Raw genomic sequence first — 19,636 nt, forward strand, 5'->3', positions numbered from 1 at the left:
AAGACCTTTTAATACCTCAAAAAGAAAGAAAGAAAGAAAATAAGACCATTACTGCTTCGAAAGTAATCAACAAACTATACTACTGTATAGCAAATAATATAATAAAGAATAGCCTATCTACAAGCTCACAATGCCTCGCAACGCAAGGCATTGTGAGCTTGTAGATCTTCTATTTTCACATGTGGAACCGAGTCAAATTAAATATAATGCCTCAACTCCTGAAGTTCCAAGTGTTCGTCAGAGTGGGGGGTCCCTAGTTCAAATGTGATTATTTTGGGGGGTCGCGGCCTGAAAAGGTTGAGAACCACTGGTGTAGCCTACCTGAGAAGAACAGACTGACAGGAAAGAGCGTACGTCTGTGACCTAGTGTCAGCTCACCCCCGACCTCAGCCTGCTGGGTCAACAACTCACATTGGTCAGTAGATGCACACATGCAATTCAATTCAATTCAATTCAATTTTATTAAAGTTTCAAATCACAACAAGTTGTCTCAAGACGAAGAGACCCGACAGTCCCACCCTGAGCAAGCAATTTTGCGACAGTGGCAACAAAAAACTCCCCCTAAACTGGAAGAAACATCAGGCAGACCTTAGGCTCTAGGGTGGGGGCCTTCTGCCTCGACCGTGTCGGGGGGAAAGAAGAGAGAGAGAGGGAGTGACAGAGGAGAGACAAAAAGAGATACAAGTAGTAACAATAACAATAGTAGCAAATATAATAGTGTAAGATAGTATATGATAATATAATATAGTACAACAATATTGTGTATACAGTATATAATGGTATAATATAAGAATGTTAAGATAATATACAGTATAGTGTGTGTGCAGGCATGCATGTGTGCTCAAGAGGTTTTTCTTTTCGTCACTCACTCATACCTTTACAGGTGTGTGTGTGTGTGTGTGTGTGTGTGTGTGTGTGTGTGTGTGTGTGTGTGTGTGTGTGTGTGTGTGTGTGTGTGTGTGTGTGTGTGTGTGTGTGTGTGTGTGTGTGTGTGTGTGTGTGTGTGTGTGCGTGCGTGTGAGTAATTCTATGGACAATGTTTGAAGAGACAGAGGCGGGCCACATAGCAGCCAGGGACACACCCTCCTGTCCACAGCACGTTACAGCAAGCTTATGCTGTCAGTGGAGAGACAGAGAGAGTAATTAAGACAGAGAGAAACACACTAACAGCGTGGGTGAGGATGTTAAGGCAAGAAAGAGCGAAAGGCAAGACACTGCAACAGTTGTAAAATATTTTCATTCATTCTTGCCAGGACTTGGTGACGCGTTCTTTTTCTCTGTGGTGATTATTTGGTGAGTATACCGGCTCTCTCTTGCTTGACACTTGCTTTTCCATGCCAAAGATTCAGTGGTTTAATTTGTGGTATATACCTGTATTATCTATTGGCAAGCCAGTGTATATTTTAGTGACTTCAATTGGTTTAATTGGTCTTAAAGCATAGCTCTAATATATATGTTTAAGCAAAATAGGCACAACTTTGTGCCACATAAAAATCTACATTTTCATGCTTTTACTATTTGTTTGTGTCAAGCTTTTAACCAGTTTCACCCTGGCGTCCCAATGTATTTCTTGTCATCAATTTTTCCTAATACGACATAATGCAATGGATTGTCTGCTTGAATAGCCTATCTGCCATTTTTGAATAGCCAAAGTATAAACTAGGGATTAAGTGGTTAAGCCATCATTTTACAGTAGTTATTGCGAAGAGGCTTCCTCTGGAAGTGAATCACACATTTTACACAGTTTATTGTTCATTAGCATCCCAATTAGCTACTACTCTTGAAATAACTACTCATCCCGAGATCCACAACATTTCACAGTACATCAAATAACAGTAATAGACAAGAAACATCATCATTATTTATCATTAAAAAATACATTATAAAAGGAAAGGTAGTTACATACAGTCAACCAAAGTAAGCTCAGACTACTAGTTTACAGAACTTGACCACAAAATCACAACATCAACATTCCGTGCTGCCACTACATTCTTTGTTTCTTTTATCTATTTAACCTTTATATAACCAGGTTAGTCTCATTGTTGAGATAGTACAAAACAAAGTCTCTTTTGAAAGAGCGATGTGGCCAAGAAAAGCAGCACAGAGTTACTGACACACACAAATACAACATTATACATTATACATCCACCGGACACAATAGGTACTGTACACACTAACTGTAATCAGATGCAGATGGGAGAGAGGTACTATGCCATTAAATATTTCTTTACCTTCTTTTTAAAACCAGTTTTACTAATCATAACGTGTGACCTTTATTGGTAGACAATTATATCTTCAAGTCAGTTGTACAGGTTGTACAGGTTAACTAAGAGTTCGGCTTCAGTTTAATTCAGTTCATTTGTACAAATGCTTAAAAAGAAAAGAAAAGAAAAAAGGGACACGTTTTTATAAGCCAGAGTCCATTAAGTTCCAATGAACATCTCGACTACAGAGCCGTTCTTGTTGTAGTGTGTGAGGCCATGACTCAACTAAACAGAACTCACCCGGTGTCAGGTCGATAGTGACATTGTCAATGAATGTAGTATGACCATGCTTTCTGTAAACACTGACCATGTGTTCATATTTCTATTTACCCATCTCCATGACAATTAATCCTTCAATCATTCATACAATTGTGGGTTTCAATTCTGCATTGCAACACCTGTTAACATGCTCTCTTAACCCTATAACAATTCATAGCACAAACACAAGTTTCGTTGTTTCTCTGTCAAACTGGCTTGGTTGGTGTGTATACAGTTGGAGCATTGGTTTTTTGTGTGATTTAAACGGAGAGAGTTTTCCATGCTTGTGTGTATGTGGGCGTGCACTAGCAGTGTACACAGTGCAGTCTGTGCATGAGTGGACCCGAAGGTGTGTCGGTTCACTGAGTAAGAGTTAAGATATGTTGGACAAGCAATGACATGCATTCTGTATGACTTAAAAGAAAGTACATGCCAATAATGATACAGTTGAGAGCTAATAGGGTGATTGACAGTACATGACACGTGCAAGGGCTTCTTACCTGCAAACAAAAACTAGTTAAAAAATACAATACTCATACCTGCATTTTGCCATTTGTTTTCACTTGATGATGGTTGACAACGTCCTCTAGGATGCAGTCTAGACATTTAATAAAATTTCATGTTTGCATATTCATTTTTTTTGTGGGGGGGGACATAGAACGAGTTACATAGTGTATAATATATATACGGTTAAATAATATGGAGAGGCAGAAACAGAGAGAGATAGAGATGTAGCCTACTGTATATATCTATACTGTACATAGCAAAAGAAAGAGCGGACTAACATGTATTTAAGTGTGAAAAAGAATGTGTCTTGACACTAAATTATTTCTCAACCACTGGCGTGGTTTAAGGAACTGCTGAACTCGTGTCTGGTCTCGTTGTCGAAGAGCTACAGATTCTCCGTTACAACCTGCCACCCTTACGACACACTCCCACGTTATACTGAAGTGTCTTCTCTCAAAAAGTAGAATGCTGCAGGCTTTACAGATGGGCCCTCGGTTAGTCAGCACATAGTACATGTGTCTGGATTCTAAATACTTGGCGTGTTACAGCGTGGAAGGATATTGCCGAGAAATTACGTCGGGGGGGCGATGTATGAGTGGCCACAATGTCCAGCTCCTTCATAAGAGATGATTAATTGGGTGCAACGGTTAATCAAACTAATTGATGTTTATCAACTATTAAAAAAATTATAGATTTTTGCTATTTAAAAATAATTGCAAAAAATTGCAGATCTACAAGCTTGTAGATCCGCTATGTTTGTGTGACATTATGTCAAAGTATAAAATAGGGCTTAAGTGGTTAATCGACTACATCGATTGATTTAGTCGATTATAAAACAATTCTTCAACATTTTCTTGTTGATTCGTTTCAATTTGAGAAATTGTCCAACAAACACAGAAAAGATAATTTAAAGTTGCAGCCCTCATTATGAATAAGATCAGATAAGACCAAATGACATACTGTAAAATAAAGTAGCAGATATAGCATAACATATAACATAAGACATTATAAGATGAAATGTTATTAATCTTGAGGGGAAGTTGGGCACGTGTGGGACATTTTCAAAAGATAATTAGAAGCACAAGGTCAAACAGGGAAGCTTCTAAAATCCTCACCTACAGAAGATGTTATTGTCCTGATCGGTAGTGGCTTGCCTGTGGCCACTATAGTCTCTCATTTGGTCTCTTTGCTGCCTACCAAATCACACACAAGTACACCGATCTACCATCCTTTACTGACCATTGAAGAACACACATTATACAGACATGCAATTGGCCTGGAAACCAGACGAATCTGCCACAGCTACGTAAAACGAATTGCCCTGCAGAAGGAGCGAGTGCATTCTCCGGCAGCGGCAACAGCCGCGGAACGTCCGCGGAACTTCCGGTGGAGGAGCGGCAGCTGCCGGCGGAGCAGCGGAACTGCCGCGGAAACTGCCGGTGGAGGAGCGGCAGTCGCGGAACTGCCGGTGGAGGAGCGGCAGTCAACTTCTTTTTCCGCCGATAAAGTATAGTTTTGGACCATGACGGAGCCGCGCCGAATCAGCAGACCTTGAGGCCAAGGAGTCGCGCCCGAGCGCCTCCAGGCGCGAGTGCCCGCGACGACCGGCCGATGGTCTGCTATTCGACTAAGCGGCGTCCGAGTTATGTACCGATAGGCACAGAATCGTAAATAATATTAGTGGGGACTGCGTTACACAAACGCAGCACACTCCCAAAGCTGACGCCACCGGCAGCTCCAGCCGGCGCCGCCGCCGCCGCCACCGGCAGCAGCCGCTGCCGGAAAATGCACTCGCTGTCCCTCTTGCCCTGGGCAGTTTGGTCTGGCACTCCTCAGTTTGAATTACATTTCGCTCACCCCAGAGTTGTGGGTGACGAATCAGAGCCCACTATTCAAAGTGGGAAAATCTTTACTGTGACCCTTGAATCTGTTTGTAACCGCCCCTTGGAAATGATGTTGCTTAGTTACACTGAAACAAATCAAAACTAATGACCAACATTCTCTCTTTGGCAGCTACCTACAATGTCCCAAAACAACAAAGGCGCTGCCTTCCTTCAGGTGACTGGGTCCCTTGTTAACCACTCACGACGAGCTCTGGTCACCTCTTCCCCCTTGGCCGTGCCTGTCAACGCTACCACACCAGGCTTTTTGGACGGCAGAGGCATAGTGAATGACACGTCCTCCACCACAGTGGGCGCCCTCATCCTCAGCCTCGTCTTCCTCCTGGGAGTGCCCGGCAACCTCTTCATCATATGGAGCATCCTGGCGCGGGCCCGTAAGCGCTCGGTCACCACCCTCCTCATCCTAAACCTGGCCTGCGCCGACGGCTCCCTGATGGCCCTCACCCCGTTCTTCATCGTCTACTTGGTGCGGAAGTCGTGGGTGTTCGGGAACGTGATGTGCAAGGTCCTCTTCTACCTCTGTCTGGCCAACATGTACGCCTCCATACACCTCATCATGCTGATGAGCCTCCACCGCCTTGTGGCGGTGGTGTGGCCCCAGCGCATCGGCGCCATCGCTCGCCGGAAGACGGTGTTGCGGGTGCTGGTGGGGCTGTGGATCCTAGTGCTGGCCACCTCTGTTCCAGCTATCATCTACAGGAAGCAGAAGAACAAGCCTCAGGACAAGGAGCAGCTGGAGTGTGCTTCATTCCATGACAAGTGGCAAGAAGTGAGTGAACGAGGGAAGGGTATAGGCAAGCGCCCAGAGCTGTGTTTCTCAATATGTGGGTTTTTGGAACCTGTAGTGGGTCATGACTCATGGAATGGTTTTGACAGGGCTGACAAAACATTTTTAGAGGAATATTGTGTTAACTAATAATACATAGTAACAAGAGCATCTGGACTAAAAACACTTCACAGTACATTGATAATACAATATGTGTCTCAATTTTGCTTTAGCTAATTTGAAAATAAAAAGCCCTTAAAGCGGCACTATGTAACATTTCTTTAGTGAATACATCTTAATTGTGGTCAATCTATATGGTGAGTATGTTATATATAACGTATACAATTGGGGTGGTTGTATTTTGTCTCAGTGCTCTTCTATTGAGATTGTGTCAAAGGTCATCTAGACACAGGATCTGACATGAATTTTGACCTGATGGTCAAAATTTAATTTATCCCTTGAGCAAGCAGGCAGGCTTTATTAGCTCAATGGTAAAAACGTATGCACTTGCGTAGTAAAGCGGGGTTAAATCCGAGGTAGAAGAGGAAAGTTACATTTTTAAAATACCAATTGCAAACCATTAATATAGATTATAACTTGAGCATTCATCATTGTCCGTAGTTGCCAGGGGTAATGACAAATGCAGAGCAATAATGTATAGGTTAGTTTATCAAATACTGTCAAAGGGGAATCTGTACTGGGTGCTCAAAAACATAAATACATAATGAGGCAAAGACAACAATTCAGAATTCCAAGTATGAGGGATTTTACTCGAGTAAAAGGAGCAAACTTACACAACAAAATCATGCAATGGAACATCCAGTTTGGCTCAAAGAACACACTGTAAGGTCACAGGTTTTATACAAGTGACTTCAAACAATTCAAAGACCTCCTCTCCCACATGGAACAATCACTTGGCTCATCCTCAGACTTGTTAATTTGTGACCTTAGCATGTGAAGTGAAACAAAATAATGCAAATGTCTCTGTTAGGAGACATGATGTCTAGCAGGTAAAGCCACAAGGGTGCCAACCAGTCCTAAAACAGGAAGCATCAAAACAACCTAGTTCACTTTATTGTTTATATTCAAATATCCTTGACATTTCCCCCATTTTAACATTTGAAGAACCTTTCACAAAACAACACTCATGGCATACATCGTAGGGATAGGCGAAAAACCCATATTCAACTTCACAGGAAAATTCCCATCCAGCCCAGCTCAATTAGCCACGACCACCCTTCCGGCCAACGACATGTAGAAGTTCAACAAAACAAAAATGCACAGGGAGAAAGTCCATTCATGTATACAAAAATACAGTTACAAAATACAGGTACAGATCATAAAAGAAATAAAGCTCCGAAAAGGTCCTTCTTCATGGCCTCAAAGTACCATAGTCCATTGTTCCACCAAATCTTGTTTCACCAAAGTGATAGCAATGTCATTCTCCTGCCGTTAATGGAATGGGCATCAATTGTAGCAAAACTCATAATTATTGACAAAGTCAGGATCCCGTGGCGTTTGCCCCGTCCTGAAATGTGAAGCGTGGTTCCAGGTCGTTCCTAGTCCAGAAACCGGTCCTCCTAAAAGCATAGCTTTTACTCAAAATCAGACTCATAATCTAGTTACGCCTCGATCATTCCCAGATTTTTAGGTCCGATGCCAATCCTCGCCAAGACCACGGATTACAGATGTTTTGACCGATATTTTATTTGAGAACATTTAACGTATAAGCAAACAAATCAATACAAATAAACACAAAAACCTTATTGATAGATTATTGTTTTTAAATTAAAGTTAGTGTAAGTGATTTTTTTGTTAAAATAAAAGTTTTTTGTGAAAAGCTTAAGCTCTATATTCTGATGGTAATCATTGCTATAGTGTTTGTTCAGTAACAGGGGTCTTCCCATCTATCCAGCTCTTTAATAAATAAATAAATTGTCAGGTGGGTTGCCTATTTCCTTCAATCAGGAGACCGTATCCCATTTATCAGCTTCAATTTTATAGTGTTCCATTTTCAGTTTTCAGTTCCTGATTTTATTAAATTGGTATCCTAACCTGAAAGTATCATAAAACGTGGGAATACCCGTTACTGAAAAAACAGTGATTACTCTCAGAATATAGAGCTATTTAGCCAAAGCATATCACCTACACCCCCATTAAGTGTCAAACGTAAAAATGATCTAACACATATTGTAACTGACCATGCATCAGTGGTGTTGACTGACAGCCCCGACTGACAAACTTCTCTGCACATTCTCAACAGACCATTCTCCAGTACGGATTAGAACTTGTGCTAGGATTCTTCCCCTATGCGGTGATTGTTGGCAGCTACATCTGCATCTACCGCAGGATCCGACAGACCAAGTTTCGCCGGCGGATCCGCAGTGAGAAGCTCATCTTGGCCATTGTGGTGACCTTCTGTGTGTTCTGGTTACCCTACCATATAATCAACATGGTGCAGGTATGTTGGGTGCTAAATAGGGAAGAGAAGTTACAGAACGATTTCTAAGGCTCTCATCTACGTGTATAGTAATACAAAGATTAAGATATATTTTTTAAAGCATTCAATTCATTCTTGTCTTTGCAGATTGCAGCAGCGCTATGTAACGAGGGTTCCATAAAGGAAAGGTATGTACAACGTGCCAGTAGGCTAACTTTGTAGCTTCACAAAATCTTTTTTTGCGTATGTTTTATACTTTTTAAAATATTGAACTTTTATTACATAATGGAAGTCAATGGGGCTCAGATCAGGCTGAATCCTTGCCTCAAAGTTGCGTCATAGATATGTCATAGAATAGATGACTGATGTCATAGATGACTAATGTCAGAGATGACTGACGTCATAGCTGGTAGAAGTCACATGATGCAGTCCAAAAGGTGAACGCACATCCACAAGGCTATTTCGACGGGTGCTGAATCAAATAGGTATAACAACACTGTAGAGAAGGAGAAGGTCTGCACGGCGCACACCGTATAAATTCTCCCAAAATATGTATTTATTTAAGTGGTAAAAAACGCAACGTTTTTGTCAGGTGCACTGAGTCACAGGATGGCCACATGAAGTCTGAGATCCTCATTGGAGCCAGAGATAAAAATAAAATTGTATGTAATGAGGGTCCGTGGGCCAGGGGTGGACTTACCGTTGGGGGCTAGGGTGGGCTGCAGCCCACGGGCCTCCAACTGGGGGGGCTTCCGATTTTTTGGTGAAACTTTTTTTTTTATGATCAATTTTTTTTTTTCGCGCGCGTGCATGTGTCCCGCGAATGGGGGCCTCGAAAATTACTCTAGCCCATGGGCCTCAACTCCTATAAACCCGGCACTGTCCGTGGCCCAATGCATAACAACCTGGGGGTCCTTGAAATGAAAAACGTTGTGAATCACTGAATGTGAAATGGCTAGAAATATCACCAAAACGCATTTGTGTCCACTGTGTTTAAGCCAACCATTTCTTAACCCTATTTATGCTCAGTAGTAAGATGGTGTCCCCTGCTATAAAAAAATCAGATGCAACATGTTAGCTTGTAGTAGTCGTGTGACACATCTACACATCTGACACATTAGCTCTGGTCCATATCGTTAGAAGGAGTTCTCCTTAACGCTATGGGACTTTCCATACCCTCACACCCACGGCAGCGCAGGCTGCGTATAGCCTCTCGTCTGTAGTAAAAATAAAACATTCCCTTTGCTATTCACCAAAACAAAGACGGTTTTATGGAGTTGAAAGCCTACTCTACTTAGTGGGAACACTCTGAGCCCTCCACCTCATGTCTAAAATACACTTTTTGGCCAGAAAAGAAAATATTTCACCGGAAGGAAAAACTTTTTTGGTTGCTCCACTGCGCCCCCTACAGATCTGGTCAATGGATTTTTTTCTATTGACCAGAATAGAAGAAAAAAAATCTTCCGGTGAAATATTTTATTTTCTGGCCAAAAAGTGTATTTTAGACGTGAGGTGGGGGGCTCAGAGTGTTCCCACTAAGTAGAGTAGGCTTTCAACTCCCTAAAACCGTCTTTGTTTTGGTGAGTAGTGAAAGTGTATTTTTTATTTTGACTACAGACGAGAGGCTGCACAGCCTGTAGTGCGTGCGCAAAGGCTCGAAGGCGTTCCATAGCGTTAAGGAGAACTCCTTCTAACGCTATGGACCAGAGCTAACACATGTGTCTTGTGCTATGGACTCCATAGCAATTTATTATGTCATAATATAATGCAATGTATAATGTAATGCAATGCATACATTAATCTTCAATGTCACATTTGTCTGCCCCTCTCCTCAACATCTCCATCCACCAGTTTGGATCACATCTGGAAGAAGTACCGCGCCGTCACTTCCTCCGTGGCTTTCATCAGCAGCTGTGCTAACCCTGTGCTGTACACCTTCGCTGGGAAGTCGTACATCCGTCGGGATGGGTTCGCGTTCATGGCCCGTCTGTTCGAGGGCACGGGCCTGGACTCAGGGACCCGGAAGGGCCGACAGAACAGCCAGAACAGCCGAGACAAGGACGCGGACGCTGTAATGATGAAGGACAGAGATCCAGACTCGACGACCAGCGCCAGCGCCAACGCCAATTCCAACGTGAAACCCTTGAAGAATGGTAAATAAAGGGTTGATATATCAGAAACCCAGATTGCACCGTGGACTTTCTGTAAGGCTGTGTGCTTTGTGCAACGTGCAGATGCGTGTAACCAAGCTTCGTGCACAAATGATGGGTGTACAAGGCAAAGCTTATGGAACTATACTGATTGCTGCACCTTGAACCTGAACCTTATGCCAATGGAAGCTTCATGCTGTGCAGTTCCCCATTTGACCACTAGAGGGAAGTACACGTCCTTGACTCTGACTTGGCATCAGGGTGCTGGGCAATAGGATTTTAAAGTGACATCACAAAAGGTACAATATTCAATATGTCTCAATATGGTTTCTCACGGTTTCTCCAAACTTACTTCACCACAAAATTCAACAATGCAACTTCATGTTATATGTCTTCATTTACCTCTGAGGCCTCTGATGATTCTGTTGAAATATTTTCTCTTTACTCTGTGGGTAAGATATATAGAAATTTTGAATTATTTGAATGACTAGATCCTTTTCATACATTTTCATACTAGCTTGAACTTATGTGGAGAAACACAGAAACTGTTGGACACTTCTGGAGATAATATGACCTTCTGACCACAACTTTCTAAAGGAGTGTCACAATCAGGATGTACTCATTTCATTGCCTGGTCAAAATTCAAGTCATGTTTACAGTGCATATGGCGTGGGAAATTGTAAACTGGTCGACGTGTATATTTGCCACTTTCCTACAGTCGTTTTGTTAGTATTTTTCTACTTTTTGTACAGGTTTAACTGTCTGAACAGACTTTAAGTGAACAATGAATTTCATGCTACATGATCAGAGCTGGTGACCACAGAATGTTTTTTCAGTCACCAAGTTATGTATACTTCAGTGCGGTTCTTTAAAATATACCTGCTGTTTTTTGTTTCGTTTTTTCGTGAACTGCCAAAACAGAGAGAAAAGAAACAACAACATGTTTGTGAATAAAGATTTCTTTTAACACGGGAACTGCAAAAGAGGATACATATCAACAATAAATGTAACCCCTTTAGCTTGATGACATGATCCAAAATAGTGAAAATGCCAAATTATACTTATCAAATGGGAATATAGTACATTGATACTTTAATTTAGTGCAATGTTTGTCTTTTAATTCATTTTAAAGTATAATTTCTTTGTTTTTCGACAATGGATTACATCCTGGGATCCATCCAGGTAAAAAATATAAACATAAAATAATGGATTCAGCATAGCTTATGTTCCACTACAGACTGTGTGTGCGTGTGCGTGTGCGTGTGCGTGTGCGTGTGCGTGTGCGTGTGCGTGTGCGTGTTATGCATGCCTTTATGGAGCAGGGAGATCAGAAAGTAGAAAGGGGCACTCAGTGATGGGCACTTCTCCGCCAAAGAATCTCTCTTCATCAATATGACGTCAGTCTTCAGCCTAATTCATGCACCATTGCACACCGGTGTTGCACGCCGAAAATAAACGTCCTACAAGCTCACAACGCGTCACATCCGCAATCAATGCATTGTGAGCTTGTAAGGTTTGCATTTGAGTGGCGCACGACACTCAAATATGAATCCAAGTGGAACACCATATTTGGATGTTAATATGAAAAAAGAAAAAGTCACTACATAGTGGCCAGCCTGGAGTGGCGGGACGGTGGATCTGAGATCCTTGGCCAGCTGGTAGTGTGCGCAATAAATGTTATGCTGATCACCAGTGTAGTTGTTTGCGAGATTAGCCACGGACACACACAGACAAGACACACATACATATGACGGCGGCGAAAACTAGACTGAACAAAGGGGGGAAAAGAACTGTAAGATGAAGTACGGTATATTAGCACAACCTCCGCTAATCAGGACAGATGACAAAGGTAGTTTATGCAATCTGGCACTTAGAAACATACTGTTCTACTGTGAGATGAGGCAGGTCGTTTGTGTTGCAACAGGAAAACCATAGCTAATTTGTCAGACAGTTACACCAGAGGCCTGCGGCAAGGAATTAGACTGTTTATGAGGAAACCGTGATTCAGGGCTTAAGCAACAGCACTCTACAAACACTTCCCCTCAAGGTACTCTATCCAGGGTGTCCGCTGGCCTGGCGTTCCAGGCGCATGCCACATAGGCTGGTAATCCAGCCCGTTCCCGGCAACCTTTGCTGTATGTCTCCCCCCCATCTCTCTCCCCGTTTCCTGTCAGCCTACTGTCCTGTCCAAATAAAAGCATAAAAGCCCCAAAAATATCTTTAAAAAAAAGAAAACTCTATCCAGCAGCAGATCCTTTCCCCTTTAAAATTACATCACTCACAACCCATGCATCATTCATTTTCCACCTCTCCACAACACCTGGGCTTCTCTTCCAACCTCTTTCAGTAAGAGTTCAGTTTTTAGTTCTGCCAGTGGCGAGGCTCTAAAGATGGCGCTATCGGTCAGTCGATCTGTACGTCGGACAACTTTGGTCCCAAGCGGCATATTTCTGAAATTTATGTCATTTTCTGTGCATCTTCAAGCTTCCCAGAGGATGAACCCATACTGACTTGGTGACCCATGACCTTTCGTCTAGCACAAACCATTAGGTCAAAATGTCCATACACATCTCAAATCTAAAGGGTAGAGTGCCATGATAGTGTGGGATCATGAGTGTAGTCATGCTCCCCGGAACCCTGACCCCAAGCCCTTTCCTCTTGTGCCACCCTCAGGGCAAAATGTCAACTTCACAACATATCTTATAAACTTAACTGTGCAGGGAAAACCCTAGTGATTTTGGTGACTCTGGTCCCACCTGTAGACCAAAATGTCCACTTCAGTTGGGACAACTCACACATTTAATTAAAACGTTTTCAATTAACAATAAATTAGCAATAAATGTATTTGATTTGACAATGAATGTTTTTAGAGGTACTCTTAGGGAGCATACTACTGTACATCTACCCTACCAATTAGGAGGCCTTCCAAATCCCCTCATAGTAGTACATAAAAGCAGATCCGTAACAACAGGTGCTAGCTGGGGTGGTAGAGGATGAGCAGTACCTGCTATAAGGGCAGCAGCAGCACAACACAACAAGCAAGCAAATAAGCAATGCAAACCAATCCGCTTAAATGGGGCACTCCATCAGTAGTGTATGTGATTGGCTGAAAATGGAAGTGTGGAGCTGAAGCCGACGATAGGCCGCCAGTAACTGCAATGCTTCTTGACTGAACTTGCTCTGTGTGCCTGTTGCATGATGGTCATTTTCTGATTTAAAGACACTTTGGAAAGACACTTAGTAGCATTTTATTTATGTACTTCCTTTTATGTCTCTTGAAACCTTTTGGGGCTCTAAGGGTCTTTGCATATTGAGTGTGGTGGTGCAATTTTTTATTGGTCAATCTGTTTTATCGCATCTGAAAAAACACAGGAATCGAACTGGGTTTGTTTGAAAAAAATCATGCGGTGCGGAAGAGCTCATAGAGAAGTGTGGGTTCATTTAAAAATGTTTGTCTGTTCTTTCCTCTTCCAAATCGATTCAAATCACTTTGATGTGGTTGGGTGTAAAGAGCAGCATGGCATCAAGGGGTCACTAGCGGTGCTTTTAGCCACAGCCATCACGGCACAAAAATGGATCCAGCCCTAGGAGTGAATTTGATAGAGCTACGTCATAATGATGCATCATAACTCTACCCCCTAGTTTACCATCTAGATGCCAACAAACCACACTATGTAGAAACAGACTGATTTCTGTTTGATTATCATGTATTTTGATCAGATGTACTTTTTAAAAACTTAAAAAATATATTTTTATCTTGATTTGTACTTACTCTGTATGTAAGCAATTTTTCTTGCACTTGTTTTTAAAGGTTCCCATCAGGCACGTGCACACATACAGTAAGTGTGCCCGAGCACTTGCACAATTGCCTTCATAGGAGAAAGTGCTCTTCTTATTTCTGTTGCTCTCATTCAATACAAAGGCTAGGCTAGGTCATCTTGTTTCCCTTCCGTATCAGTCTGGCGTTAGCAAGAATCATGGGAACTGCCATGCTCAAATAAAACGTTTTAAGAGTATTAAAGGTGCCGACCCAAAAGGCACAAAAATAGCAAACTAGGGGTTCTCCATGTACCGCATATCTCCGCCAGGTGGCTTACCCAGGGCTGTGTACGTTTTTTTTGGTTATCATTTGTTTTTATTATCATATCAGCAATACAATTATGTTTGAATGGATACATTTTTCAACAAAAACAAGATACAAACACAACTTGAAAACAACACAGAAGGTTAATTAAAAGAATAATAAAAATAATAATAATAATAAACCCACCCACCCCTCCCCGGAGGACCAACAATGTCTCGAAATGCAAGGGCCAAACACCATGCCTATACCTATGCAAGGTCACAACACTGTGTACAACACTTAAACCAAGCCTTTAAGCTTATCTGCGACGTTAGACCACATATCAATGTTTCTCTCACTTGCTCCATGTAACCTCGCCGTTGACAGTTCTAAATAAACAATATCTAAAAACGTTAAAGCCCATTGGCGAAATGTTATGGTATGAGGAGGTTTCCACCTCGTAGCTACCATGCTGTGTAAGTTAACTAGCGTAGCGTATCTACAACACTAGTCCACACCTGGGGATGTGCAAACCCAAACTATCTGCAGACTTGAGATTTGGGACCGCAACTGGCACTGGCAAAAATATAAACAGCTTAAATTTGGGAAAAGTTCAAAATCAGCTTCAATCTATTTCAGATCGAGAAATACAGCCATGTATTTGTATAAAATACAGCAGATTGCTCGTTGTGTCACTGCAGCCCATTGAGTGCTACAGTGGGTTGCTGCTGACAGAGTTGAAAATGTTTTGAATGAAAGACTCTGCATTTTATTGACCACACACATACATATTAGTGCGCCAAGGTTATGTGTAGCCCAGCCTTTATGGGTGTGCTGCTTGTTATATGCATTTATAATAATGATCATTTAAATCAAAGTCCTTTATAACTTTGCACCGCCAGCTCTCTCTCTGCTGGTCCTATAAATACCCTCAGACTGAGGGTATCAGTGCAGTATGTAACAGCTTTATCAATGCACAGCAGCAGATTCTCAGAATTTTGGAGAGGTGTGAAATGTTTTTTTAGGGCATGACCACTACGATCTCTATCTCATGCACATCATTTCCAAGTGTGAACTTGCTGTTCCTGATAGGCTTTTTAAAGGGCTAATCAGTCAAAACAAAATAGGCTTATCTATTAACCATTACTATCCATATTATTTACTTCTAAATTGTGTTTTTATTCCGTCATAAGTTCTTTATTTAGTGTGCATGTGTGCGTGTGTTTGTGAGTGTATTGGGATTGGGAAGTGGGGGCTGTGATTGGGTTGTCTACATTATAGGGCACAAACAAATCTGTGCAGTCCTGCTATCCACTCGTGGTTGACACATAGCATGGATGTGAACGGAAATGGTGGCCCCATCATAAGTAGGCTATACGAGTTGCAACAGATTTCCTTTTTGTGGTGATCTTTATGACAAAATGATGATGCATTTCTCAGAGAAACAGAAACAGGCAGGGACATACTGTACAATAGAGTAGCCACATACGTATAGGGACTCTAGACAAATCAGCTATAAGAACCTGAAAGACACTTCTTGGGTGAATTTACTGTATTTCTCGTCATTTTACCAGGGAGGTCAGAAACAGAAGGTCAGTATTAAGTTCTAATGAGAAGAGGTCAATTTGATAGTCAGAGTTTGGATCTCTCAGTTATGCTTAGTTCAGTTGTTGTTTAATTTTGTTTTGTGACTATGTAGGCTATTTATTATTTCTGCACATTGGCCTGAAAATAATGTTTGTCCATTTCAGTTGATTCTATACATTTGTGAAAAAAAATCCAGATGTGATTTAATTATTATTACATTTATTTTGAAGAGAAAAAAACCCTGTTTTGACATAATTCAAGCCTTAGCCTCTATGTGAAGCATTTTATACATTAATTTGTCCATTTCTTACCAAAATGGGATACATATGTTTCAGAACATTTTGACTTTACATTAACATTTTTTACATTTTAAAGAGTTGAACCCCATTTGAAACACATTCAGAATAGGGGATTAATTCATAACAGCTTTCTGGTCTGTAGTTTTATTTATTATAATGATTTATTTATTTATTTATGTATTTATTTATTTATGTATTTATTCATGTCTAAACGATTGTTGCATTGAATAACCAAATATAACTCTACATTATGGTGTTCCAAAGTCCTAACTTTAACAACTACTCAGATGTGGTGGTACTTTCTTAAGTTATGGTAGGACAACATTCAGATTCTAGTTAAACAAGTGAGAAGAACCACTGATAAATGTGAAGAAAACACATGGCGCAACTCGTCATGATGACATAACACAAGCTGCTTATCCTGTTTGATCAACTCTGTCTTTTTCCCTCCCAAGGTCTGAGCTATTAGGCCTATATCATAAAAAGGCCTGTTCACAAATCACATCACCTTCAGATCCGCACCGTAACCTTCCTGATGGCGAACACCAGTTTCCCAGATGGCTCCAGTTCATTCCTTCCAAGCACAGTCCGACCTGCTGCCTCACCTCCATCCATCCCACTTACAGCGCAGGTTGGCATCGGCATCCTGAGCCTGGCATTCGTCCTTGGTTTCCCCGGTAACCTGTTCGTGGTGTGGTCGGTGTGGTGTCGGGTGAAGAAGAAGTCGGTCACCTGTCTGTTGGTCCTCAACCTGGCTGTGGCGGACGCTTTGGTTCTGCTCAGTGCCCCGCTGTTTATACGCTACCTGTCGGGGGTAACGTCACGAGGCTGGGAGTTTGGTCCGGCCGTGTGCAAGCTGGTCCACTACCTGTCCAGTGTGAACATGTATGTGTCCATCTACCTGATCTGCCTGATGAGTGCAGACCGCTGTCTGGCTGTCATGCGGCCGTTCGTGTCCCAGAGGATGCGCACGAAACGCTCACTGATGATTATCTTACTGATAGTTTGGTTGATGGCCTTCGTCCTGTCACTGCCCATGCCCTTCTACCGCAGGTGAGGTATCGTGTGTTTGTGTGTATGTATATGTGAAACATGACGTAATAATGCATAACGCATAATGTAATATCAACACGTTACAGCTTGATTTCAAATAAAGTTAATTAATAAGTGCATCTTATCAGTATCCTGAATTTTTACTTAATTGTTACTGTTCATTGTTTTATTTACAGCGTGGTGCAACCCTACATGTACGTAAACGTCACTTTGAGACTCTGCCGTCCGCACTGGGCTAGTGATGGTCATCGTGTTTTCCAGTACCTGTTTGAGACGGTCATGTCTTTCCTGCTGCCCTTCACCATCATCACTGTCTGCTACTCCATCGTCATCTGCCGTCTCCGCAGTGCCATGTTCCAGCGCAAAGGGCGGGGCAACCGTCTCATCCTCCTCATCCTCAGTACCTTTGCCCTGTTCTGGCTGCCTTACCACATCACCAACATCATAGAGGTATTGTGTGTATTTGTCTTTGGAAAAATATGCCTTCAGAAAATAGCTTGTATATCGGCAAACAACAAATTATTGCATTCATATTTATCATATGCTATATCCTTCTATTTTAATTTGAATTCTGCCACAGTGAAGCCAAAGATACCACTTTTAACCCTATTTACTAAGTATTTGTCATGTGAGAAAGTTTCCGTACGTGGACAACAAACTTCATTTTGTGTGCTGTCCTCTCGTCTCCAGGTGGTGGGTCTGCTGCATGGCAGTACCACGTTGGTCGGTGCTGCTACGACGGCCCGGCCCAACGTCACGGCCTTCGCCTACTTCAGCAGTGCCATCAACCCCGTGCTCTACGTGTTCGCTGGCAGCTCGCACATCCGCCAGGCGGGCCTCAGCTTCATGGGCCGGTTCTTCGAGGGGACCAACTCAGAATCTAGGAACGCTTCGATGTCCTCGCGCGGGACACGTACCACCAGCCGCAGCGGTTCCGTTGTGGACGAGGGCTCAGCACTTCGTTCGCTGTCCGTTAAGCTGGCGAAGCCGTTCCGAGCCAAACATACGGAAATAGGGCACAGCATTGCTGACAGTAAGGGCACCGGGGCTGATAAGGCCGGTTCTGAGCTAATGACATTGGCTAGCATCGACGACCAACGCTAAGGAGGTTGTTATATTGACGTGACTGTGACACACTGCAGGCGTAACAACCACTTGTTATTCTCAGTTTCTTGACTGAACTTGCTCTGTGCCTGTTGCATGATGGTCATTTGTTTTCTGATTTAGAGACACTTTGGAAAGACACTTAGCTTTTCAATTATGGCAATTCCTTTTGTGTCTCTTGAAATCTTTTGGGGCTCTAAGGGTCTTTGCATTTTGAGTGTGATGCAATTTTTTATTGGTCAATCTGTTTTATCGCATCCGAAAAAAAACACAGGAATCGAACTGGGTTTGTTTGATAAAAATCATGTACCATCACAGCCACTCATTGGATGGCAATTTAGTAGGTATGGAAGAGCTCGTAGAGAAGTGTGGGTTCATTTGAAATGTTTTTCTGTTATTTCCCCTTCCAAATAAAACAGAATGTGTGTGCAAGGGCCTTGAGGTCTGTTCAAATCACGTTGATCTGGTTGGGTGTAAAGAGCAGCATGGCATCAAGGTGTCACTAGCAGTGCTTTTAGCCCCAGCAATCTCTGCATAGAAAAGGATGCAGCGGTAGTGAATTTGAAAGAGCTATGTCATAATGATGCATCATAAACTACCCCCTAGTTTACCATCTAGATGCCAACAAACTATGTAGAAACCAACTGATTTCTGTTTGATTATCATGTATTTTGATCAGACGTATGTACTTTTTAAAAACGTCTAAAAATATTTTTATCTTGATTTGTACTTACTCTGTATGTAAGCAATTTTTCTTGCACTTGTTTTTGAAGGTTACCATCAGTTACATTGTGGACATGCTAAAAGCTCATGAGCCAGTTCGCCAGCTTAGATCCTCGGATTGGGCCCTCCTGGATCCTCCCACAACACACTTTGTCACACGGGGGGACCGGGCTTTTTCGGCCCGGGCACCGTTGCTCTGGAATGCCCTACCCTCGGATCTTAGGTTAGCAGAGTCAGTGTCCTCTTTTAAATCACTTTTGAAAACACATCTGTATATAAAGTGTTTTTCCTAAGGATTGTTTTATGGACTGACTTTAAATGCTGTTTTTTTTTAATGTTTTTATGTTTTTGTTTATGTTTTCTTATGTTTTCTTATTTTTTCTCTTGCTGATGTTTGCGGTTTTTAACATGTATGTAAAGCACGTTGTAACTTTGTTTGGAAAAGCGCTATACAAATAAAATTCATTCATAAAATTCATTCTTCAGGCACGTGCACACATAAAGTAAGTGTGCCCGTGCAC

The 19,636-nt window shown here is 42.1% G+C and overlaps 1 protein-coding gene across 1 annotated transcript; it reads left to right on the plus strand.

Annotated features, from left to right (window-relative positions):
* The first annotated feature begins 1,138 nt into the window (after window positions 1-1,138).
* Window positions 1,139-19,593, plus strand: LOC308101412 (uncharacterized protein). Its single transcript, XM_080450833.1, has 9 exons — window positions 1,139-1,293; window positions 5,043-5,699; window positions 7,960-8,157; window positions 8,284-8,324; window positions 9,988-10,289; window positions 14,098-14,108; window positions 16,705-17,288; window positions 17,465-17,738; window positions 17,979-19,593. Exons 2-9 carry the CDS (start codon window positions 5,052-5,054, stop codon window positions 18,390-18,392), a joined length of 2,472 nt encoding a protein of 823 aa, XP_080306959.1. The 5' UTR covers window positions 1,139-1,293; window positions 5,043-5,051; the 3' UTR covers window positions 18,393-19,593.
* Window positions 19,594-19,636: the final 43 nt, after the last annotated feature.

Source organism: Gymnoscopelus braueri (assembly GCF_963280865.1).
Source record: "Gymnoscopelus braueri genome assembly, chromosome: 15".
NCBI lineage: Eukaryota > Metazoa > Chordata > Actinopteri > Myctophiformes > Myctophidae > Gymnoscopelus > Gymnoscopelus braueri.

Coding starts and splice junctions, on each gene's coding strand:
- LOC308101412 (XM_080450833.1), top strand. CDS start 5,052: ATGTCCCAAAACAACAAAGGCGCTGCCTTCCTTCAGGTGACTGGGTCC. Junction 8,158..8,283: donor ATATAATCAACATGGTGCAG/GTATGTTGGGTG, acceptor TTGTCTTTGCAG/ATTGCAGCAGCGCTATGTAA. Junction 17,739..17,978: donor ACATCACCAACATCATAGAG/GTATTGTGTGTA, acceptor TCTCGTCTCCAG/GTGGTGGGTCTGCTGCATGG.